Source organism: Hemiscyllium ocellatum, chromosome 7 (assembly GCF_020745735.1).
Source record: "Hemiscyllium ocellatum isolate sHemOce1 chromosome 7, sHemOce1.pat.X.cur, whole genome shotgun sequence".
In the NCBI taxonomy this organism is placed as follows: domain Eukaryota; kingdom Metazoa; phylum Chordata; class Chondrichthyes; order Orectolobiformes; family Hemiscylliidae; genus Hemiscyllium; species Hemiscyllium ocellatum.
In genome coordinates, this window is record NC_083407.1 from 111,360,057 (window position 1) to 111,385,412 (window position 25,356).

At 44.1% G+C, this 25,356-nt stretch overlaps 1 protein-coding gene across 1 annotated transcript in view; it reads left to right on the top strand.

The window, feature by feature from the left end:
* The window catches only part of LOC132817270 (receptor tyrosine-protein kinase erbB-4-like), a 956,628-nt gene extending 948,277 nt beyond the window's left edge, over positions 1–8,351 (top strand). The window contains exon 29 of the mRNA XM_060827652.1: positions 7,244–8,351. Within this exon, the coding sequence (XP_060683635.1) occupies positions 7,244–7,680 (437 nt within the window). The 3' untranslated portion in view covers positions 7,681–8,351. The remainder of the gene's footprint in view (positions 1–7,243) is intronic.
* Positions 8,352–25,356: the final 17,005 nt, after the last annotated feature.

Sequence of the window (25,356 nt, forward strand, 5' to 3'; positions counted from 1 at the left end):
TATGAATTTTAGACTCCAGTTACATTTCCGTAAATCGATACCGTAAATACCACTTTCTGCCCTAATTCGCTCCGTATCCCTCTATTCTCTCCCTATTCTCGTAACTATCCAGATGCTGCTTAAATGTTTCTGACGTGTCTGGTTCCACCACCACCGGCATTCTGTGATTCTACCACTCTCTGCATGCAAACATATGTGGTACAACTGGAGTTGGGGAGGTGATAGAGTGCCAATTCCTTTCTAGTCCCCTCCTGTACTGATCGCAACAAATATTCAATTTAACTGGGTTGATGATATGGGCAATTTGAATGGTCAGAGATGATATATTTAGTTTAGTATTGGAAACAAGACAGTCAAGTTTCTTTAGTTGACAAAAACTAACTAGTTTACCACAAATAAAACTTACTTAGATGGTCCTGCAGAGATTATTGACAGAAAAAAGATTTAGATTGTGCGCAGCACAGCAAGGGGACATTTGGCTCATTATGTCAGTGTTGGTCAGCAAGGATTTGACTGCACTAATGTTACTTTTTAACTCCTGGTCCATAACCTCAGAGGCTCTGGCAAAACAAAATTAATATCTAAGTGCTGCCCGAATGTTACAAGAGTTTCTGACTCAACTATACTTTGATCAAAACATTCGCAGCTGATGCGATAATTTGTTAAGTCGTGAATAGTGAGAAAGGTATAAACTGCAGGAAGATATCAACAGACTGGTCAACTGAGCAAAGTGGCACTAACTGGAAAGGTGTGAGGGAATGAACTGGGGAGACCTAACAAATCAAGTCATAAAAGGGCAAAACAGGACAGCACGGGATCAGGCCCTTCGGCCCTCCAAGCCTGTGCCCTTCAATATGCCCTAACTAAGCTAAAAAAACAAACCTTCTGCCCTTATTCGCTCCGTATCCCTCTATTCTCTCCCTATTCTTGTAACTATCCAGATGCTGCTTAAATGTTTCTGATGTGTCTGGTTCCACCACCACCGGCATTCCGGGATTCTACCATTCTCTGCATGAAAAATGTCCCTCACTCATCTTGAATGGAGGGACCCAGGAAAGCATTGAAGATCAGAGAAACCTTGGGGTGTATATCCAGAGATTACTGAAGGTAACAGGGAAGTTAGAGAAGGTGATGAAGAAGGTTGACAGGAGACTTGCCTCTGTTAGCTGAGGCATATAATACCAAAACAGGATGGTTATACTGCAGCAATATAAAATTCTGACCAAACCACAGCTGGAGAGCTGCATTCAGTTCTGAGGTGTGAGGGACATTTGGATACGAAGGGCTCCTGCCCGAAGCGTCGATTCTCCTGCTCCTCGGATGCTACCTGACCTGCTGTGCTTTTCCAGCACCACACTCTTGACTCTGGTCTCCAGCATCTGCCGTCCTCCCTTTCTCCTACATTTCCAGGTAGTCAGTTCCAGTATCCCACAGCCTCCTGAATAAATGAAATTGCCTTTAAATCCCTTCTTAGCTTTCTACCTGTTAGCCTAAATCTATACCCCGGTTACTGACCCTTCTACTAATGGGAACAGTGTCTCCAAGGACAGAATATCCCCCCCCCGCCGACTCCAGTCCTCACCTTTCACCCCAACAACCTTTGCATAAATTGCATCATCCACTGACAATTCCACCACCGACAAACGGACCCCACCACCAGGGATACATTTCCCTCCTCACCCTATCCACTTTCCGCAAAGGCCGTTCCCTCAGTGACTACCTGGTCAGGTCCACTCTCCCCACCTGGCACCTGCCCCTACTACCGCAGGAATTGCCAAACCTGCGCCCAGACCTCCATCCAAGGCCCTAAAGAAGGCTTCCATCAAAGTTTCACCTGCACGTCCACCAACGCCATTTATTGTATCCGTTGCTCCCGATGTGGTCGACTTTACATTGGGGAGACTGGACCCCTTCTCATACAGCGCTTTAGGGAACTTCCCCAGGACACCCAGACCAATCAACCTCACCGCCCCGTGGCTGAATATTTCAACTGCGCCCCCCCCCCCCCCCCTCACTCTGCAGAGGACATGCAGGTCTTGGGCCTTCTCCACTGCCACTCCCTCCACACCCAACACCTGGAGGAAGAACGCCTCATCTTCCACCTCGGAACACTGCAACCCCAGGACATCAATGTGGACTTCACCAGTTTCCTCATTTCCCCTCCCCCCACCTTACCCCAGTTCCAACCTGCCAGCTCTGCATCACCCTCATGACCTGACCTAGCTGCCAATCTTCCTTCCCACCTATCCACTCCACCCTCCTCTCTGTCCTATCACCTTCATCCCCACCCCCATTCACCTATTGTACTCTTAGCTATCTTCTCCCCAGCCCCTCCCCCCCATTTATCTCTCCACCTCAGAGACTCCCTGCCTCATTCCTGATGAAGGCCTGTTACCCGAAACGTCGATTTTCCTGCTCCTCAGATGCTGCCTGACCACACTCATCTAGACTCTGATTTCCAGCATCTGCAGTCCTCACTTTTGCCTTCCTATTTACCCTATCAATGGTCCTCATCATCTTGTACACTTCTGTCAAGTCCCTCTTGGTCTCTGTTCCATGGAAAACAACTTATCCAATCCCAGCTTATCCAAACTTCTGGTTTGGTCAGAATTTTAGATTGCTGCAATATAACCATCTTGTTTTGGTATGATATGCCTCAGCTAACAGAGGCAAGTCTCCTGTCAACCTTCTTCATCACCTTCTCAACCTTCCCTGTTACCTTCAGTAATCTCTGGATATACATCCCAAGGTTTCTCTGATCTTCAATGCTTTTCTGGTTCCCTCCATTCAAGGTGAGGGAAGTTTAGGGGAGATGTGCGAGGGAGATTTTTCATGCAGCGAGTGATAGAATCCCGGAATGCACTGCCAGATCCCAGCCAATGCATTGTCCCATTCTTTAGTGGGCGGCACTGTGGCTCAGTCGTTAGCATTGCTGCCTCACAGCGCCAGGGTCCCAGGTTCGATTCCAGCCTCAGGCGACTGTCTGTGTGGAGTTTGCACGTTCTCCCCGTGTCTGCGTGGGTTTCCTCCAGTTGCTCCGGTTTCCTCCCACAGTCCAAAGATGTGCAGGTCAGTGAATTGGCCATGCTAAATTGCCCGTAGTGTTAGGTACATTAGTCAGAGGGAAATGGGTCTGGGTGGGTTACTCTTCCAAGGATCAGAGTGGACTGGTTGGGCTGAAGGGCCTGTTTCCACACTGTCGGAAATCTAATCTAATCTAAAGTGGTGGTGGGACCAAACATATTACAAACATTTCAGCGGCATCTGGATAGTTACATGAACAGGGCGGGAATGGAGGGATACGGAGCGAATAAAGGCAGGTTTGTTTTTTTAGTTTAGTTAGGGCATGATGATGAGCACAGGCTTGGAGGGCCGAAGGGCCTGATCCCGTGCTGTCCTTCTGTTTTGTCCTTTTATGACTAGACTTGTTAGGTCTCCCCAGTGCATTCCCTCACACCTTTCCAGTTGGTGCCACTTTGCTCAGTTGACCAGTCTGTTGATATCCTCCTGCAGTTTATAACCTTCTCACTATTCACGACTTAACAAATTATTGTGTCAGCTGTGAATGTTTTGATCAAAGCATTTAAATCCTAATTACAATGTAAACCACAAACAGCAAGGGCCCCACCTTGTGGAAGGTCACTAAAAACCGACTCCCAGCCACAAAAACATCCTTTTACCATGATCATCTACATCCAGCCTCTCAGCCAGTTTTGGATCCAATGTGCTACATTGCGTTGGTCGTTTGCTTTCTTGACCAGTCTACCATGAAGAGTCTTATCAAAAGCCTTGCCAAAGCCCACATAGAGCTCATCAAATGCATTACCTTGACAAACATTGATTGAACACTCCATCGAACTCTTTGCTACCTTTTCCCCAGCACCCCCCCCCCCTTTTATCTTTCCACCCTGGAGGCTTTCTTCCTCTATTGCTGATGAAGGGCTTTTGCCCGAAACGTCGATTCTCCTGCTCCTCGGATGCTGCCTGACCTGCTGTGCTTTTCCAGCACCACTCTGATCTAAACCCTGGTTTCCAACATCTGCAGTACCCACTTTTGCCCACTCCTTGGAACAAGCCAAACAGCGACTGTCTTGGAGATAGATTCCACAGATGTCTCAGCAACAGTATGGCCCCCACCCCTCCAAGAAATTAAAACTTCATTAGAGATTCCAGTTATTCACTTTTGATGATCTGACCTTGAAAATGCCTCAAAGGCTTAATCAGTCATTGACTGTCTGGATGGCTGCTCGTGCTCTTGTGCTTTACTTCCCTTTGCTGGTTTCGCGCCCCACTGGATACTGGAGACTACATTTCAGCACCAACCTGAAGGCACTCTTCCAGCTTCTCACAAGCAGCAAGCTTCACCAAGCCAGTTCTGCCCTGGGATTTGTATCCTGACCTCTCATCTGGCTTAGTTGCATCAGACAATCACTGCTTGTAGACTTTCAATCTTCCCTCTCTGCATTGAACCTTTAGTGGCATATAGCTTCTTCTAAGTCCCAACTCAAACACCTACTTGCCTATTCACTCCTCAATCTTCCACCTGAAGGCCCTAAATCACAATTCAGCAGCATAACCTAACCAGTTCTTTCTGCATGGTGCCTGCTCTGTCATCTTCTCCAACTAACCGTGACTTCAAAATTGCACCTTAATGACCCTGAACTGTTTTGAGTTGGCGACTGAAACTTTGCAACAAGCCTCACCTTCGTTCTAAGGTAGTTTACTGAATGTAACTAATATTTTGAAACAATCAAACCTCAAAACCCCTTCGCCGGTCAGTTCGCTGAATGTTACAATGTTCATTGAGCACTGGCTCCTACTGCATAAAACCACATGAAAGACTAGAAATTCATCTCATTGTTGACAACATCAGGATTACCATGCAAAAATTATGTATATAACTTCCTTCGCAGCAGTGCAGACATGCTATTAAGCAAAGACACATCTAAAGGACAATTTTCTACAGCTTTTTTTTTCCTGCACTGCCGTGTAAACCTACAATTCCACTCTGATAATAAAAACCATGATCAGATGGATGAATATTAGCTTGCTTGATGCCAAGCGTTGACTGGGATAACTTTGACCAGGTTCATTTTACCAGTTTTCCAAGAACAAGTCAAGACATTTCAGAGAGTTGAATGTTGGTCGACATTATAAAAGTAGACCTTTCTTCAAATATAGAAAATCAAAGAGGGGTAGTCTATCATGAATTAAATAAACACACCTCGTAACAATCAAGCATTAATCAACCTCAAAAGTTTACTGCATCTGAACATAATTCAAACAGCTATTCTGAATCTCAAGTCTTGTGGATCAAGATCACTTCCATATTTTATGGATATTGTTTCCTTTTTTACAGTGTTATTTCTGTAATATGTAATTTAAATCTCCAATTCTTTCTTACCAAAAAAACACTGTCTTCAGGGTTTATCTAGATTTGCAGTGTATTATTGTCATATCATCGGCAAATTGCAGGCTTGCATTTTATAACAAATGTCATTGTGTTTTAAATTGTGAACTGCCTGCCCCAGCCTTCTGTCTACATAAGGTGCTCCAACCTGCCTTTATGCCAGCATTCAATAGGATAGATGTGGAGCTAATGTTTCCAATTGTCAGGAAGATGAGAGTGCAATAAAAACTGCATAGTGACAAGTTCAGAAAGGAAATTCAGGAGAATAATCTTTACTCCGAGTGGTTAGAATGTGGACCTCACCGCCATCTGGAGTGAATGAGACAAATAGTGTGGATCCTTTAAGGTGGGGTTAGATACGTAGATGAGTGGGAAAGGTGTAGAATGGTATGATGAGGTGATGTTAAGTGAAACCGGCCACCAGCAGAGCCATGTTGGGCTGACTTGCTGAATTGACAGTCAATACTGGACAAGAAGAAATACCCTCCAACAAACATCATTGGAAGTCCCCAAGCCTGCATTATACAATCTGTTCCCTAGCCGTCACTAACTTCCAACCAAATTCCTAAATGTTGCCTGATGTTGCGACAGAATATTCACAGAATATCCATTATTAAGATGGTCCATTTCCTTCTGAGTTACATTGCCCAATGTCACCTCTGTTCATCTGCTGCTGAGGCCCAATCCTTACCTTCCTTTCATCAGGGCTGGACTTTTCCAACACATGGTTCATCTTCTGCATAAAACACGAGGTCACCAAAAACCCTGCTGCTAACTCACTGTAGGGGTCGTTTGCCAATCACACCTGTGTTTGCCGATCTTTGGCATCTTAATTTTAAAACTCTTATCCAAGCTTTCAAGTCTCCATGGCCTTGCCCTTCCCTATCACGGTAACCTTTTCCAGCTGTCCAACCTTCTCAGATTACCGTGCTGCTGCTATTCTGGCCTCTTGGACAGATGTCCAATATCAAGCTCTCCAGCATTAGCCACCAGTAACCCTCCTGCAAAGTGCTTGGTTAGCTTTTATTTTATTAAAGGTGCTAAGTAAATGCAGGAGGTCATTGAATGGCTTGTTTCCGTGCTGGACATTGTATGGTAAAGTCTCTGAGTTAGATTTTATATTTTATGTTATAATTCTGATCCAGAGATCATGAACAAACAAATAAGGAATAAAATAAAATCACCTATTTCCAAATGGAAGCAGCAGAGAGGCTAGTGAATGTCTTCAGTAAATCCCGACTAGGTGAGATTACAGTTGGAAACATCACTGTGATTCAGCACTATTGATCTTTCATCTTTCTCCAGCAGAATTTGTGTCCCTCCATCTCAGATTATCCTGTGTCCAACATTGTAGGTTCAAATTCCACTCCAGAAGCATCACAAAATCTAAACTAACTCTCCAGTGCTCTACCAAAGAAGATGCTGCACTGTTGAAGGTGTCATCCCTCAGATGAACTGTTAAACTGAGAGCCCATCTGCTCTCTCTTAGAAATGAGGAGCATGAGTAGGCCATTCGGCCTTTTGAGGCTGCCCCTTCATTAAACAAAATCATGGCTAATCCTCGATCTCAACACCGTGTGACATATAAGATCTTATGGCACCATTTTAAAGCTTAACATTTGTCCGTCAGACAGTAAACGGGAGTATCAGGTCATCACCTTGTGGTTGTTTGTGGCATTTGCTATGTGAAAGTTGGCTGCTGTGACAATGTTTCAAAGGCTTCATTGCCTGACTTGAATTTTGGGGATAATCTGAGGGTGGGGAAGGTAGTGTTTGAGATTCCTTTCTCTGAGGATGTGCTGAGTTGTCATTGTGTCATTGGTCTGTCCACAGAATACCTGAACCCCGTGGAGGAGAACCCATTTGTCACCCTTCGGAAGAATGGTGACGTCCACGCTTTGGACAACCCAGAGTACCACAACGTCCCAGAGGGGCAACAGACCACCGAGGATGAGTACGTGAACGAACCCCTCTATCTCAACACTTTCGTCAACATGGTCGAGAACCCAGAATACCTGCAGGATAAGATCGCCATTTCGGAAAATGTTGACAAGGCCTTTGACAATCCTGACTACTGGAACCACAATTACCCCCCCAAAACCGCCATTCACAACCCTGAGTATCTGCAGGAGTACGGCACAAAGTTTTTTTACAAGCAGAATGGACGCATCAAGCCTATTGTAGCAGAGAACCCAGAATATCTCTCGGAGTTCTCACTAAAGCCAGGAACAGTACTGCCTTCATACGGACAGCGGAATACAGTGGTGTAACCCTCACAGCACTCAGGAATCCGGCCTTGCTGGATTTCCTCATCAAACCACAAACTTGTATCCTCAATATTGACTGGAAGGAGTGTGTCTGAGGCAATAGTACTGGTGTCTGAATGGAAGGAAAGTTCTATTTGCTAGAATTGAATCCTGGTCCGTTTGGCCTTTTCCTAAACGGCACCTGTTTTCAAAGCAATATGGTTATAACCAGCAAAATGAAGGATTCCTGTGGAAATGCCAAAAATGTAGCTTACTGGGATTGACCTTTCATACTGCCCTTCAATAAGATGCCCTGGAAGGTTACATTCATGGATCAAAGTGCAATGACCTCTGAAATTCTCCTGCCACTGTGAGAGGGGAAGTGAGGATTGAAGGGAGCAGGGTGAGGGGCTGGTGCTGCAGGAATCCTTGGAGAAGGGTGGTCCGACATAATGTAACCTGCCAGCCAGCACGCACATTGACTGATCTGGTCAATCCATCTGCACAAACACGTAAATCTGTTTCTTTGAGGTGCAACTGCACTGGTTCACCTTGAATGTTTTGAATTGGTATCTGGGTATAAAATGCATCAGCAGCTGTAACTGGCACCCCTTGCAGGCAGCTGCTTCAGCAGTGGGCTGCAGCGAGGGGGTGTTGGAGGGTGGATATGAGCCTGGAACAAAATTGGAGGCAGGTGCAGGGATGGAGTTGGGCTGGGCTGGGCTGGGCGGTCTATAACAAGCATGTCATGCTGCTGATTGTTTTTTTTTCCTCTGTCCAATGCAGATGTTATCTGCATAATTAAAAAAGGTGGGGGTGGGGGTGTCTCAGTAAAGTCTGGTAACAGGCTTCATTTTGAAGGTGTAGTCGATATGTAGCAGAGCTCTTAATCCTTTTTTTTATACTGAAACACACTTTAGTAACGGATAACTTTTGAAATATTGGCAAGCAAACAAAGCCGTTCTTAATTCTAAAGCTTAGATTGAGGAGATTGTTTTATAACCAAGAACTTAATGGAAGGATTCATGTTGTCTTTGATAAGCACACATCAGCACTGCCAATCACGTTTATTACTGGAATTGAGACAGTACTTACCTATGAGAGAGTTACCTTGTACAGCCCTCATCTTGTGTTACCTCAATCTGACTGGTACACAACAGTCTTCAGATGGCCACAGGTAGCTCCTGCGTTAGTTTGGATCTTCTACTTCTGCTGCTTGAGTAGGTGTCAGCATTTTATTTCTGTGTTGCGACAAGGCCTTTTTTTAAAGGCATTTAAGGGAAGATGGTATCTTATCACAGGGACGGGGGCCAGAACAAGGCCACAGGTTCCACGTTTACCAATACAGAGCCAACTTTGAATTTGTTCAAACGCCAACTTTGGTCAGTTTGGCGTGCAGACAACGCAACCTGGCTGATTCAGGGGGTTGCACCTTTTAGTGTTTTATTTCACCAGAACTGAGGCTTGGAGATAGTCAAATAGAAAGGCTGTGAAGGAACACGCAGCTGAATTCAGCTTTTGAGACCATTCTCATCTCGAACTGAAAATGATGGAGTGCTGGAATCTCTGTGTGTCCTTCCAGTGGTGTTAAGACCATCACTTGCTCTTTACCCAAGCCATAAGGTTAATCGGAAACTGCATGAATGATTACTGCCTGGCTCTGTAGCTTTGCTGTCCAGGAATGATACATTACGGCTCTTCGCGAAGGCTACACTGCAGTGCTGCTAAACATTAAAAAGGAACGCAACATCTATTTACAATCTGGGTCAGTCAGCTCCAGTGAACAATTTATGTTTTGTGCTCTTCAACTTTGTTTTAATTGTCCGGGTTCCCCTCCCCTATTAGGACGCTAACTTTCAAGTTTCCACTTTTGTGTCCTGAGATGCTGACAGTCTGATGAATAACCCACATTTCAATGTTATTTTCCAAATATGTCCACATCACCCACATAATGGCACAGCAGCTTCTGATTAGCAAGGAGTCCTCAACCCCAAGGTGCAGACAATTTTTTTTCCCAGCCAAGAGGTGGGCAGGACTGAGAGGGGTTTCTGTCCAGACATAGCTTTGGTTCGAGAGGAAATGTAGCATTGTAATGAGCTTTGCTGTGGGTCCCGTCAAGGATCCTTGGTCAATGAATCACTTCACAGCAGAAGCTTTCACGAAGAGAATCCGCAATTGCCTATATCTAAAGCTGCCGGTAACCGGTGTAAAGATAAGTACATCAAGTGTAGCAGTCTTTGTTGCCTGTACCTCAGAAGGATAGTTTCTTACCAGTGTCACATGGTTGAGGTGGAATTTCTTACCTTGCTCCCAAAAGTAAACTATTTGGCTGCATCTCTTATCCAAGCATATAAAACATTCATAGAATGCAGGCGGTAGAAATCTGTCACTCAAAGCACTCAGGAAGTTGATAGTCCTGAATGTGAGCATTCCTGAAGAAAGGATGATACTGTTTATGGAGCTTTTTATCTAGTACTCAGAAGGATAGATACAAGAATGCAAATTTTCAACGGGAGTAACCGTTTATACTGCATGGGAAAAGGGGGCCAGCCATTCAGTATCGATAGTGAATTGTTGCTCACTTTGAAATTTAGTATTCTTGCATCTGTCCTGAAGAATGCCAGGCTCAAAGTTTTAACAGCCCTATCTCCTTTTTCCAGCAATTAGTAGCAATCAACATGTTCCTTGGCCCCAGCAAAGACTTGATCATCTAGAAACTGACAGTGATCTGGTGGCTCAGTGGTTAGCTCTGCTGCCCAATAAAACCATAACCTGGATTTGACTCAGGGTGACTGTCTGTATGGAGTTTGTGCATTCTCCCTGTTAAAATGTGGGTTTCCTCTAGATGCTCCAGTTGCCTCCCACTGTCCAAAGGATGTGCAGGTTAGGTGGATTGGCTGTGCTGAATTGCCCATAGTGCCCAAGTATGTGCAGGCTAGGTGCTTTAGCCATGGGAAATGCAGGGTTACAGGGATAAGTTAAGAGGGTGGGTCTGGTGGGATGCTATTCAGAGAGTCAACAGGGAATCAATGGGCCAAATGGCCTGCTTCCACACTGTAAGGATTCCATGTGTACCTAAGGTTTTTGAAAACAAACATTGCAAGGCAATATTGAAAGAGCTGGCAGTGTGAGACTCAATGGACTGCACTTTCAGAGGCAAAATGAGCTGAATGATGTGTGCTGTAAGATGCCAAGTGTGGAACGGATATTGCTGCAAGTTAAATGTGATGGGTGTTGCCAATAATGGCAGCACTTACAATTCAGCAGCAGTTGCCCATGTTAAAGGTCTTAAGTCTGCTTTCTTCCACTCACATCTGTCACGCTGGCCTATTTATAATGAGTGCACATTTTCAATTTGTCTTGGTTGTTCTCCAACTCTCCAGATGCCTCAAGCTACACTGTTCTCCAGTGCAGTCTATTGGTGCCATGGCTGGTCAGCACATTTTCCATCCTGTCCATTCTTTGTCAAATGTTTCCTCCTCCTTTCGTTTCACAGGTCGCTAAAAATTGAAATATCACCCAAATTGCTACTTTATTCTGTTGTGGCCACCTCTTCTTGATGTCACATTCTGGTTGAACTTCAATGGGTTCCTGCACCTGGGACTCCGATCCTTCACTTCTGAGTAGCCTAGTCATCATTGTGTATGGCACTGGCCTTGCCGTTAATGAGAAGGTCGGTTTCTGTTACGTAGAGAACGGACGACGGAATCTCAGAGGGACTCAGCAAAACCTCATAGTGCAAGTGCTTAGCCATGAACTGACTGTTGTCCTTGTTACCTTCTGATTCGACATGACTTGCCCCCCAGTCCCCTTCATCTCAAACCCTTCGGAAAGATGCACTTGACTCCCCTTCTTATTTTGAATTCCGACTCAAAGGAATTGAAACTTCCCCGGATCTATACAGAATCAGTCATTGTGGTTTGAGTTTGAATATGTTTTGATCACTCTGACCTTGGGTTTGTGTACTATTACTCTGATGGTACTGCAGTTCTTCAAATTCAATTTACGCGAGGCACTGTTAATTTCAGGGTAATGTCACTGATGTATATAAAGAGGATTCATGTGATTGTTTGTCTGTGCAGCTTGCACCTGTCCTTTCAGATCATTACTGTCTTCATCAAGCAGATGTATGGAAGTCTGGCTGAAAGATCACTTCGCTGAGGTCACCTCATGATTCACGATATTGCGAGGCTATTTTCAGGAAGTGCTAAAGTGCGAGAGAATTTCAAAACCTTTGCCGATTTTTCACGGCTCCTTAATACACTAAAGAGCCTCTAAAATGACCAAGGTGGGGTCTTGAGCTGATGACTGCGTTTAACCCACATTTAGGTGCAAGAGGCCATCATACTAAAGAAATAGGAGCCTACATTAGGCCTACATTAGCCTATATCACTTAAACTGCCTGTTTATACTTGTTAACAAGGCATGTTGGCAGTTAGCACTTGAGTGAAGTTTTCGAAGCATATTATGGGGGATTTCTTCAGTTCTGATGAAGGGTCACTGGATTCGAAATGTTAATTCTGCCTTCTCCCCAGGGATGCAGAACTTAGCAATTTCTGCTTCTGTGTTGTGGTTCTGTTCGCCGAGCTGGGAGTTTTTGTTGCAAACGTTTCGTCCCCTTTCTAGGTGACATCCTCAGTGCTTGGGAGCCTCCTGTGAAGCGCTTCTGTGCTGATTCCTCCAGCATCACAGAAGCGCTTCACAGGAGGCTCCCAAGCACTGAGGATGTCACCTAGAAAGGGGACGAAACGTTTGCAACAAAAACTCCCAGCTCGGCGAACAGAATCACAACAAAGAGCACCCGAGCTACAAATCTTCTCCCAAACTATCTGCTTCTGTGTCAAGCACTTTCTCCCTCAGTACTTGTGCCATCCTGAAACCTATCCCAATGTCTGTGTCAGCCAGTGTGCTCCTCACTATTAGCGGAGCCGACACTTAGAATGTTATGGAAATCTCTTCTACTTTGCTGATGCAAATTAAGGCAAAGGACCATAAGAAATAAGAAGAGAAGAAGAATTTGGCCCTCAAGCCTACTGCATCATTCAATCCGATTATAGCTGAGCTGGCATTCCTCACATCTGCTTCGCTGGATTTTCCCCAGAACCCTTGATTCCCCTGCTGATCAAGAATCCATCTCAGCTTATATATATATATAGAAGGAGTCTGCTCCTGAGGATCTCTGTGGCAAGGAGTTCCAAAGACACTCAACTCTCTGAGAGAAGAAATTCCTCCTCATCTCAGTCTTCAGTTGGTGGTCATTTATTCTGAGACTGTGCCAATTGGTCTTAGACTCTCCAATGAGGGGAAACAATGTCTCAGCATTTACCCTGGTCAGTCCCCTTAAGGTGTTGGACGATTTGGCTCTAAATTGAGTGCTAAAACCAAACATTCAAACAGGCATATCTTACTAGCGCAAATTTTAGTGCCATTTCACTAAAATTGCCCTCTGAATTTCTTCCTACACCTCAATGACAGCGTTACCACATTGGTGCCTGTTGGCTAATTGGATTGCCACCCATAAATTGAGCAAGTGGATGCTCGGTTCAAGTGACTGTGCGTTAGCTGTTGATTGCCCCGCATTTTATACTGATCCTGACTTTGGCTTGGGCAGGTTAAGCAATTTAAAGGAGTCATTATTTGCATATACAGATCCAATGGCTTCAGCGTTTAGGCCAATTGTTTAGCCACACTTCCCATATGGAATGATAATGGTTTCTTGAAGCTGCTGTAGAAACAGTAAACACTGCCTGGGGGCTTATCTTTCCTGGAGCAATTATCAGACAAGATTTGACATGGACACAATGGTGATTTTGGGATATGTGACCACAGTGTGGTCCAAATGTTGATTTTCAGAAACGGGTTAAAACCGAAGAGGTCCGGGGCAGAATTTCCAGAACATGAGGCAGCTATAAAAACCCTGTCACTAACCGTGGGATAAATTCTCTGGAATGGAGGAGTGTGGTGATCTTAGAGGTTTGTAGGACGTTATGGAACTAGATGGCAAGACTGAACATATTTTAAATTTGAACTGTTAGTTTGCTAAAGGCCTGGAGTGCATTAACCTGCAGACAACTCAGCATGCTTTGATTTGATTTATTTCTCATCGCATATATTTTGTTATAAAATACAGTGAAGTGAAGATAGCACACTCTTCGGCGCCATCTTGGAAAGGAGAAAAACAAACCAAAACAAAGAACACAAAGGCAGAAAAGTGAAGAAATGAAAAAGTGTTCAGCTTTGAAGTCCTTCTTGTTAAGTGTCCCACCTTGGGCCTGGTGCCTGTTTGCCACACCTGCTGGAACCAAAGTCGCCGCTCTTCAGCACCATGGCACCTTCGCTATTGAATCCTTGTTGGATCTCGCCAGTGCGGAAGCCGCCAATGCCACCTGGTACTGCACCAACCCAAACTCTACTTTGATTAGATTAGATTACCTACAGTGTGGAAACAGGCCCTTCGGCCTAACAAGTCTACACTGTCCCTCTGAAGAGTAGCCCACCCAGACCCATTTCTGTCTGACTAAAGCACCTAACACTATGAGCAATTTAGAATGACCAATTCACCTGACCAGCACATCTTTGCTGCTACCATAGGTTCACTTCAGGCCCACCTTGGCGATGCAGCTGCTCCTGATACCTCCACCATGAACCTATGCTGCCTGGAAGCCAAACTCACCCCCATAGCAGCAGCCATGAGTCAGTGTTAGGACTGCCTCAATGCACAAGCTTGCTTTGTACAGTTAAAGTATTGATATACTCATCACCAGTCTCCAACTCAGCACAATTTGGCATAATTGATTACATGAAGTGCCCAAACCCGCCACCTGCCACCCGCACCAATATGTGCACGCCAACCACCACCCCGCTATATCAAAACAGCCACCAAGTAAAAATGGTGGCTTTCAGCAGTTGTGTTGACCGCACTTTGCAATGGCTTAAATATGGCTTTCCATATTTCTGTATTCTTTCATTTTCATTATTCATGAAGAGATCCGGCTTTAAATGGATGGGTGCACAATGTTAGATGTCTATTCAGTATTGCCAGGCAGCTGGTTCTGAATCCTGGGACCAATTTTTTGCTGTTTTAGAAAGAAGGCTTTATTTCTGCTGACTCCCTCTTCCTCACCCACACGTGCACACCAACCACTACCACAGCCACCACCACCACCCCCATCCCTGCCATATTGAAACAGTTGCCAATCAAAATGGTGGCTTTCAGCAGTTGTGTTGACTGCGCTTGTAGTTCTTGTAGTTTGTCCTTTGGTCCACTGGAGCAAACGACCATCTCCGGGGTTGGGGGGGGGGGGAAGTGGGGGGAGGTGTTAGATGGGGGTCATTAGGTTGCTAAAGCTTTGGGACTTTTTAAACAGGACGTTCCCTCCGCCCTCATCTTATGATTTAGGAAATTTCTCAGCGAGCTTGGATCCTCTCCAGACTAGACGCCCTTGATAAACGAGCTGGATATTTGCCTGAATAAACCTCATACCCTTCCCACATTCCTCAGCTCACCTCCAACCTTTTCTAGGATTTTTAAGTGACAGTGAACAATGGCCAGACAGAAATTGTCCATTACAACATACCGTAGTACAAGAATGTCAGGACTGTGGACTCTGTGTAGTGACACAAAACTGTTTGATCATGCTCCAACCAAAATAATTCTGCTCCCATTCTCCAAAATCAATGAAATGACTGCTTTGTAGGCTGTCTGGAGGTTTGCTGCCTCCCACTGAGCAAAGACAATGCGAAGTGTTCCATCGCTATCATTAAACAGTCTTGGGCTGAGCATAGAAACTCTCTGTGCCTTAGGCCAAAACCGAGAGCAGACCTCAGCCTACCTGTTACTGTGAAGAGTGCATTCAGAATTGTAGCCAGCATGATAATGCTTCTCAATGAATTTAGATTGTTTTGAGCTTTTGACTCACCTAACCTTGAGCTGGTTAGCCCACACCATAACCAGAATATTTGGATTAGTGCCTCTACAACACAACTTCTGATGTTATAACAACAGGCCATGTAAGGTGCTATAGTTTTGTTTTTAATCATTGTTTTGGTCTGTTGTATTATTAGTTACAAACAAGAGTAGGCTAATTCCTGTTTGATGAAAATGCTGACCCTTCTATTTTAATAATGAGACGGTGTAAACACATTTAGTAAAATCCAATCTCTCCCAATCTCTCTCACGCTCCCCCAACTCATCCACACCTGCCACCGCCGTTCATCCACTTGAACACTATCCATAGGGATGATTCATCCAGTGTGGGTGGTGTAAGATCATAAGAGTGGCCTCAGGGTTTTTAGGCATCTCCTATCCCATGTCCTTTAGTTTCTTATTGGGATATTGACCACGTTTAGTGAGTGTAGGATAGGTTCTGGGTAATCAGTAAAAGCAGCTCAATCTCATACTAAGTCACAAACACCCTTCTTCCAGTTTCAGTGGAAGCAACCAATCATTCTCAGGGCAATCGGTCAATGAAAAACATTTAAGGAGGCTTCTATTTTAACAGATACATTATAGTTCACACTGGGAAGTTGAGTTTCCAGAAGATCAGAAATGGAATCAAGAAGGGATGAGTCCATAAGTTAATTGCATTTACAGCACTTCTTGCATCATAGTCAGAGAGATCTAAAGCACAGAAAAGAACCCTTAGGCCTAATGCATTAAAAACAACCACCTAATTATTCTAATCCCATTTTCCATCACTTGGACTGTAGCCTTGTATACCTTGGCATTGCAAGTGCACATCTAAATACTTCTGAAGTATTGTGGGCTAGGAGAGGCAGAAGTGTTCACCTCAGACCCAAAAGTCTGAGTGGCTTGCAAGTGATCTCTGCCACCTTGCTCCCCTCTCCCAAAGCACAACAATTTTTGACATCCCTTATCTTCGCACCCCCACCCCCAATCACTGTCTCCATCCTCCCATGCATTCTCCTACTTTCCTGACCTCTGTTCCTTTCAGTTTTCCTGGTGGTCAATCAGATTGACTGCTGAGAAGGAACCCTGTTGAGGGAAAAAAGGCATTCTATCCTTAATTTCTATAAGATATCCATTCCCATCCTAAAATCCTCACCCTTCTTAACTGGCACCCACAAATTCTAGCCATGATAGTTAAGTTCAGTTTGTTCCCTCAGCACTCTTGTCTGGAGATCACAGGTTATAAGTGATTTGGATTGATTTCACTCATCCAATTTCTATCGTGGTACTATCTCCCACTCATTGCTTTCTGGTATAGAAATAATCCTACTGGGTGACTCTGCTCTCGTTTCCATTTTGAGTTCGATTTGTTGCAGTTTGTAAAGACAAATTCTATATGCTATAGCGCCTAGACTTTTGTTTAAATAAATGCTACTTGCTGTAAGATAATCTGCTGTAAATCCTGCTGTAGCTCCCAACCTGTCACTGTCAGTACTAATTCTGTTGTGAAGAATGCTGATTAATAATTATCAGCTTCAGTCTGCATTTGTCTGTCCCTTTGTGTTAAAACAATCACGTCCCAGATGGAAGGTCAATGGATAAGTGAGGAGTTAGGATTTGCCTGAATGAATAATTCTAGAGACAAAGTATATTTTTTTGGAATGGCCACAGAATCGTAAAAGCACGCTTAGGGCACCCTGTATAAAGTGACAGTGTTCCCTTTCGATAAAGGCACTATCAGTCTCTCCGGCTGAACTGCTGCTGCAGCAGCTTAAAGAGTGGACTAATGAAATTCTGAGCAATTGTTGATACTGAGCAATCGCTGCATTACACGGAAAATGTGAATAGTATTTTTTATAGATTGTTAAAGAAATGGCTAGATGCATTTGTAAATAATAAGGGAGACTATTGCTTTTAATTTGTGGATTTTTTTTTTGAGGAATACTTGTCCCTTTAGGGTTGTTTTGTATATATGTATTTGGACTGTGGACCTTTTTTTGTTAAAATTCACAGCATTGTAGAACTGCTGATGATTATGTGTTCAGCACTAGTTAATGTGATGTGTTTTAACTTCTGCGTTTGGCTTTAGCTAGAGAAAGCCTTAGCTCCGTGTGTGCTGTCTTGTTAATTAGCTTTTGGAAATCCAGCTTAAAAGAAGCAATTGTAATTCGCACCATTGCAATACCAATAACTAACTTTAAAGCTAAAACTCTCTTCCGTGACTAGTTTAGTCTCTTAAGCTCTTTTCTTTTAAGTGGTAATGTTCATTTTCAGCTACTAATATTTGTGTGCTCATTCACAGTGGAAACCTGCTACCTAAGTTGTTCACTCGAGCACTTGGGTTTACAGCTACAATACTGTTAAATGAGCAGTGGTAAAATACAGCATCTTACAGCTTGGGCATCATTGACGCTGTACAATTGGAAGACTGTTCATTTTTGTTACATGAATCTGTCAAAAATATATTTTTAATTTAATATAAACAAAGTTAAATAAACTGTGAACCATGCTGTCTTGTTGACTTCCTTAAACCAGTTCACTAACTGGAAGCACTCAAACCTGTACATATATTGTGTTCAGAAATACCCGAGTTAAAAGGGAGAGTGGACAGCAATGAAAGGAGCAGTGAAATGGAATCTCCAGCAATCCCAGGTCATGTTAGAGAGGGCGTGGTTTGTGAGATTATTGCAAAGTGCAAAATATCCAAATGCAGGGCAGAACAACAGTCTAAGGTCATGTTCTGCATCAGAGTCCATAAAGTGTAGCGCTGGAGAAGGCACAGGTCAGGCAACATTTGAGGAGCAAGACAGTCCATGCTTTGAGTATAAGCCTTCTTCAGGACTGCATAAGCAATACCTCCCTGAACTCTGCTGTTAACCTTCATGTTAACTGTAAATAAGGTGATGACATGAGACTATAAATAAAATCTAAATTTACTCCTGATGGGGCTTTGCCCTTAATCTTTCTATCATTGCACCAATAATTGTTACTTGATCTGCAACAACATTGAGTCGCATCTTTCTCAATTCTGATCACCTTCCTTGGCTAAGTGTAACAGCCTATGTGAACATATGGCTGGTCTAGGAATGTAGTCCGAATTCTCTGGGGGGATTGGTGTTGGATAGATTGGGAAGTGGAATGCGGACTTCAAAGGGTGTGCCAGCCTCTCATTTCTCGGAAAGGCTCTCTCTGAGGGATTTTTTTTTTGTTAGATATTACCTATTATATCCAAAGCCAAGCTCCCCAGAACTGTCTTTCTTCCAGTTAATAGTGAATAGAACGTGCTGTTTAATGTTTGTCTCATTGTGTAGTGAGAACATAGTTAGCAATCACCTGACACACACAGACTGTAACGTTCTATTGTAGTTGAGGAATCATCAAAGCAAAGGACTGCTAATTCTGAATATGTATGGAAAAGGACCATTCTATTCATGGGATATCATCAGTCTTTCACAAAATTTGAAGCAAGAACAGTTGAGCTTCAGTCATAGCAAAGAAGATCACCTTTGACTAAAGCTGCTCGCCAAGATTTATCAGGCAGATGGAATGATGCTCCATCCACAGTAACATCTGTAAGCTGAGAGAGATGATGATGGGTGGGGGTGGTTATTTTTCACTAACATTGACGAGAGAGACACCAGTGCAATACACAAAAAAAAATGAACTCTGAGGTTTGGACAACATTTCTGAATATTTAAGAAATGGATGTGCAACTCGATGTATAACTGCGCATGGACTTGTGAGATTAGCTTCACAAAACCATAGCAATGTCATCATCCATAAGTGTTTTCATTCAGGAGGTTGAGAGCAGTCGTTTTCCAACTTTGTTCTCTTTTTGAGTCGGCATTTAATTGATGCTTCGCTGCAAAACAGCAAACAACAGAATGCATACATATGGCAGTTTGTAGCCTTTAATAACTTTCTGCGGGATTATAACAAAATATGTTCACAACCTCCTATCTGCAGACTGTTTAGGAGGTGGTATTCTGGGAAGCACTTTGTCATACACAGCAGGAGACAGCTGGTGTCATATTTTCTGGATGAACGATATAGAATGAATATTCTTTCAGCGATATCCACCCCATGATGTGCAGTTCCATTATCTACTCCTCTGAGAATCAATGTATCATCCAGGACAAGAAGGCGGCTTCATTGTACCAATGCCAGCCCAGTTGGTCCCCTCTTTTCTCCCCATGTGTTGTTCCACTTCGAGTTGTTTCCAATATTTCCTTGAATGCTATCACTGAATCTCCTTCTGACAGTGTCTATCATGTTACCTTTGGCTCTGTTCCCAGTCATCTTGAATGTGTGTCATTGGAGTACAAGAAACAAGAGTAGGAGGCAGCCCCTCAAACCTGCTCCATCACTGATCGTGACTGATCAATACCGTTTCCACACCTCCTTGAGTTATTCAGCCACTGACTACGGATAAAATCCCTCCACATTTACACTGCCAAAAGTTCTCACGATTTTAAATATCTCAATTAAATCATGACCCTTCTATGCTCCAAGACAAACAACTAATTTCTCCAGTGTTTTCATTTGGAATCATATAGTGCTCATCAGTCCTGCTAAAAAATATGCACTCCACTTTCTCGCCCGTATATAGCATTCTTGCAAATCTACTGTACACCTCAGCGTCTTCTCATTAAAGAACTTAATATAAAAAGTCGACAGCTGATAACTGCCTATTGTTTCATAAAGATTTAACATAGATCCATTGTTTTTGTACTCTGTGTGTCTGTTGGCAAAGTCAAGAATTCTGTACCCTGCACATAATGTCACTAGCCTTATCAACTTGTCCTGCCCCCTTCCAATACTTGTGTCTGGTCATATTAGGTTCCTGCACCCACCATAATTATTGAAGGAAATGACCTTTATTTCATCGGACCACATGCCAAAATTGTGCCTTATTATCACACACTGGGGGACTTGTAACCCAAAATCCCTCCCCCACCCCTACAACTCTTGTTGTGCAGTCACACACTTAGCAACCACTTCTGTTCTGAGCAACACCGGGGGCTAAAAAGATTGCTAGAGTCTGAGAATGGGTTGGCTTGTGCTATTTTCTAATTTACACATCACAGCTATAGATTACATCAAGGACATCCCAGATGAGCCCTTGCCATCATCGACTCCAATCTTTATGGAGCAGCATGGTGGCTCAGTGGTTAGCACTGTTGCCTCACAGTGTCAGGACCAGGTTCGTTTCCAGCCTCAGGCGACTGTGTGAAGTTTGCACGTTCTCCCTGTGTCTGTGTGGGTTTCCTCCAGGTGCTCCATTTTCCTCCCACAATCTAAAAGATGTGCAACTAAGTGGTTTGACTAAATCGCCCTGTAGTGCAGGATTTGATGGGTTAGCCATGGTAAATGTTTGGGTGACAGAGTGGGGGAGAATGGATGCTGTTCAGAAGGTGGTGCAGACTCAATGGACTGAATGGCTTCTATCTGCACAGGGGGAATCTATGATTCTATTACTGTGAGTTCCTGCAGGACTGGCAACATTTAAAGCCGGCCTATATTCTCATCAAATGGCAGGGCATTTTAATGACACAATATGCCCACAATTCAGGCTTTGCTGTGGAAGGTGTAAATGAAGAGAAAAAGAGGAATGATCTCCTCTGGCCACAAGAGACAATTGGTTGGAAGGAAATGAGAGCAGGTAGTTGCATAGTTCATCTCAAACGTTGTTGACCTGAGGACCTGGGTCTAGTGCTTGAAAATCATAGAATCCCCACAGTGTGGAAACAGGCCCTTCGGCCCAACAAGTCCATACCGACCCTCCAAAGAGTAGCCCACCAGACCCATTCCCTAGCCTATTTCCCCTGACCAATGCACCTAACCTATACATCCCTGAACACTATGGGCAATTTAGCTTGGCCAATTCACCTAGCCAGAGAAAACCCATGCAGACATGGGGAGAATGTGCAAACTCCACACAGCCAGTCACCCAAGGCTGGGATTGAACCTGGGTCCCTGGCATTGTGAGGCAGCACTCAGCCACCTATTCAATTATGTCACAAAAGTGGTCAAGGTCAGTCCTTGCTTCCCAAATGCCATCTCCCAGAAACTGCACCACCAGCATCACACACTGCCCCTCAGCAACCAAAAACCTCTGAACACTGCTACGTATGCCTCACGTAAACAGAACCATAGGACCCAAATTTAACCACAGTTGAGAAGTGGCAAAAATGGCATTAGTAACCCAACATCGCAAGCCCTATCCCAAACACAACACTTCCTGCAGGGATGGGAGTTGGCCATGTAAGTCATCAGCTGCCTCTCCTCAAGTGGGACTTTGCCATCCCTGTCCCGTGAAACCCAGGAAAGATTAGACCAGCTAGAAGTAGGTCTGAACATTCATTTGGATAGCCAGGGTGAGGGAAAGGTACCCTTTTGAAAATGATCTTGGGACACCTTTATGGAGGTCAACTTGAGGGAGTGGGGAGGTCAGATCATCTGGGGAGTGGGGGTAGGGGACGCAATTGGGATTGTAAGGCATCCTTGGATGATGTGCAAGTTGAGTTTTTTGGGGGGATTATTAAGTATAGAGAATATTGAGTCCAAATAAACCCTTTGGAATAGTAAGATTGTCAGAGAAGTGTCAAACACATTGAGAAAACTTCTCATACCTTTTTGCACCGGACTTGGGAACAGGGCTTCACAAATGCACAGTCTAAAAGCGTCCATTTGTGGCCATCATGTTTATGCTGGCCAATAAGAAGTGTGGTTCAACCACATCCCACATCCAGCTCTTCAGGTTATGGCACTCAAAGTGGATCTGCATGTTTTGTTTCCAGACAATACATTCCAGACAACCCAATACCTTCTTGATGAAAAAAAAAGTCTTCTCAAATCCCCTGAAATCCTTCAGTAAATGAATTTAAGTTCATGGCTCCTGACATCGCTGACAGGGAAAATAGGACCCTCCTGTTCACTGGACCTACACCTCCCCCCACCCCTCAGCCTCCTCTGAGACAGGGTAAACAGCTCCACCCTGTTCATGTGTAAAAATGTTCTCGTCTTGACTGGGATAAATCTCTGCTTAATCATCCTCAGAATGGCAACATGTAAGTGTCAGATATTGTGTGCTGTTACCCAACCTAGTGTTTTACCAACGTGGGGAGTTCAGGTGACCACAGAAACTGAAGCCTGAAAAGCTAACAGTCAAAAAGGAAATAGCTGAGATCTCAGATGGGCTAAAAATTGACAGAAAGGGCTGGTTGCATTTAGTCAGTAGTTCACCAGAGAATGCATTCAACGATACAGAAAAGTAAAAATCCCTACAGTGGAAAAAAAGGCCATTCAGCCCATTTGAGTTTGTACCAACCTGCCAAATGACGTTCTACTCAGACCCCATGCACCCTGTCTCCATAATCCCATATTTACCAGGGCTAATCCATCTAACCTGCACATAGACTCATGGAGACTTACAACCTGCTAATGCTGCTCAGTTTGCCCAATGTAAACTAGTCCCATTTGCCTGTAATTGGTCCCTGAACCTCCATACTTATGCCATCCATGTAGCTGTCATAATGTTTCTTAAAATGACAAAACTGTACTCGCTTCCACCCCAATCTCTTCATCAATTCCTGATGAAGGGCTCCTGCCCGAAACATCGATTTTCCTGCTCCCCGGATGCTGCCTGACCTGCTGCACTTTTCCAGCAACACATTTTTCAGTCCATTCCAGACAGTCCACCCTCTGTGTGAAAACATTGCCCCATGGACCCTTTTGTATCTCTGCCCCCGCACCGTAAACCTCTAGTTTTAGTCTCCCTTACCATGGGAAAAGCTGTTGGCTATGATTTATAGATATCTACAAGGTCGTCCCTCAGTCTCCCATTCTCCAGAGAAAAATGTCCCACCCTATCCAAACTCTCCTTATAACCCAAAGCGTTCCAGTCCAGGTTGCATCCTAGTCAATCACTTCTGCACTCTTCCTAGTTTAATAATATCCTTTCTATAGTAGGACAACCAGAACTGTCCACAGTACTCCAAATATGGCCTCAACAACATCTTATGCAGATGCAGCAAGGTGTCCCAATTCCAATACTCAATGCTTTGATGAAAACAAGCATTCACCCCTCTGTCGATCTATGACTCCATTTTCAAGGAGCTGTGAATCTGTATTCCTCAAACTCTGTGGTCTATAACACTTCCCAGGGCCCTGCCATTGACTGTATACGTCCTGCCCTGGTTTGCCTTACCAAAATGTGAGAGCCTGCATTTATCTAAATTAAACGCCAACTGCCATTCCTCAGCCCACTGGTCCAGTTGATCAAGATCTCACTGCATTCCAAGATATCCTTCTTCACTTTATCACTAATCCTGATGTTGTTCGCAAACTTACTAACCATGTCTCCTAAATTCTCATCAAAATTATTTATATAAATGACAAATTACGGTGGATACAGTGCCAATTCCAGTGGCACACCACTGGACACAGGTCTCTAGTGTGAAAAACAACCCCCTACCACCACCCTCCATCTTCAACCATTCAGACAATTTTATATCCAGTTGTCTAACTCTCCCTGGATCCCGTGAGATTAAACCTTACTCAACAAACCACCATGTGTCAAAGGCCTTGCTAAAGTCCACGTGACAACATCTACCGCACTACCCTCATCTACTTTCTTGGTCACTCCTTAAAAAAACTCAAATTTGAGAGACATGACTTCCCGTGCAGAAAGCCATGCTGACTATCCCAAATGTGTCCTTTCCTCTCCAAATGCCTGTACATCCTGTCTCTCAGAACCCCCTCCAACAATTTACCTACCACAGACGTTCGGCTAACTGGTCTGTAGTTCCCAGACATTTCACTGCAGCCTTTCTTAAACAATGGCACAATATTAGCCACCCTCCAATCTTCGGCACTTCAACTGTGGCTGTCAATGATCCAACCATCTCTGCTGGGGCCCTGCAATTTCCTCCCTAGCCTTTCGCTACATCCTGGCATACACTTCAACAGAGACTCGCGATTTATCTACCTTAATGCATTTTAAGACTTCCATCACCTCCTCTTCTCTACTGTGGACATTCCTCAAGACAGCATTATTTATTTCCCTAAGTTTCTCGACGGTAAATACTGTTGAGAAATATTCAGTTAGGATCTCACCCATCTCTTGTTGTTCTGCACACAGATGACCTTGCTGATCTTTAGGAGGCCCTGTTCTCTCCCTTGTTACCCTTTCACCCTTCATGTACTTGTAGAATCTCTTCAGATTCTCCTTTGCTGTATCTCATGTCCTCTGTAATTCCTTCTGATTTCTCTTTCAAGTGTACTCAGACACCCTCTATGCTCCACAAGGAATTCACTTACACATGTCGTATGCCTCCTTCTTTTCCAAGACCAAGGCTTCAATAATTCTAGTCATCCAGGGTTTCCTCCGCTTGCCAGCATTACCGTCCACTCGAACAGACCCAGACCTGTCCTGAATCCTCACTAACTCACTTTTGAAAGCCTCCCACTTACCAAACTTTCCTTTGCCGAAGACCATCAAAATTGGCCTTGCCCAAATGTAAAATTTTAACTTGTGGGCTCGTCCACAAAGCCTTTTCTACTGCTACTTTAAAACTAATGGAATTCTGGTCACTGGTTCCAAAGTATTCCCCTTCGCACTTCTGTCCCATGCCCTGCCTTGTTGCCCAAGATGAGGCCAAGTTTTGCCCCTTCTCTCGTAGGACCATCTACATACTGCACTCTTTCAGAACACATTTAACAAATTTCTCCCCATCCAAGCCCTTAACTCTATGACATTCCTAGTCTATGTTAGGAAAGTTAGAATCCCC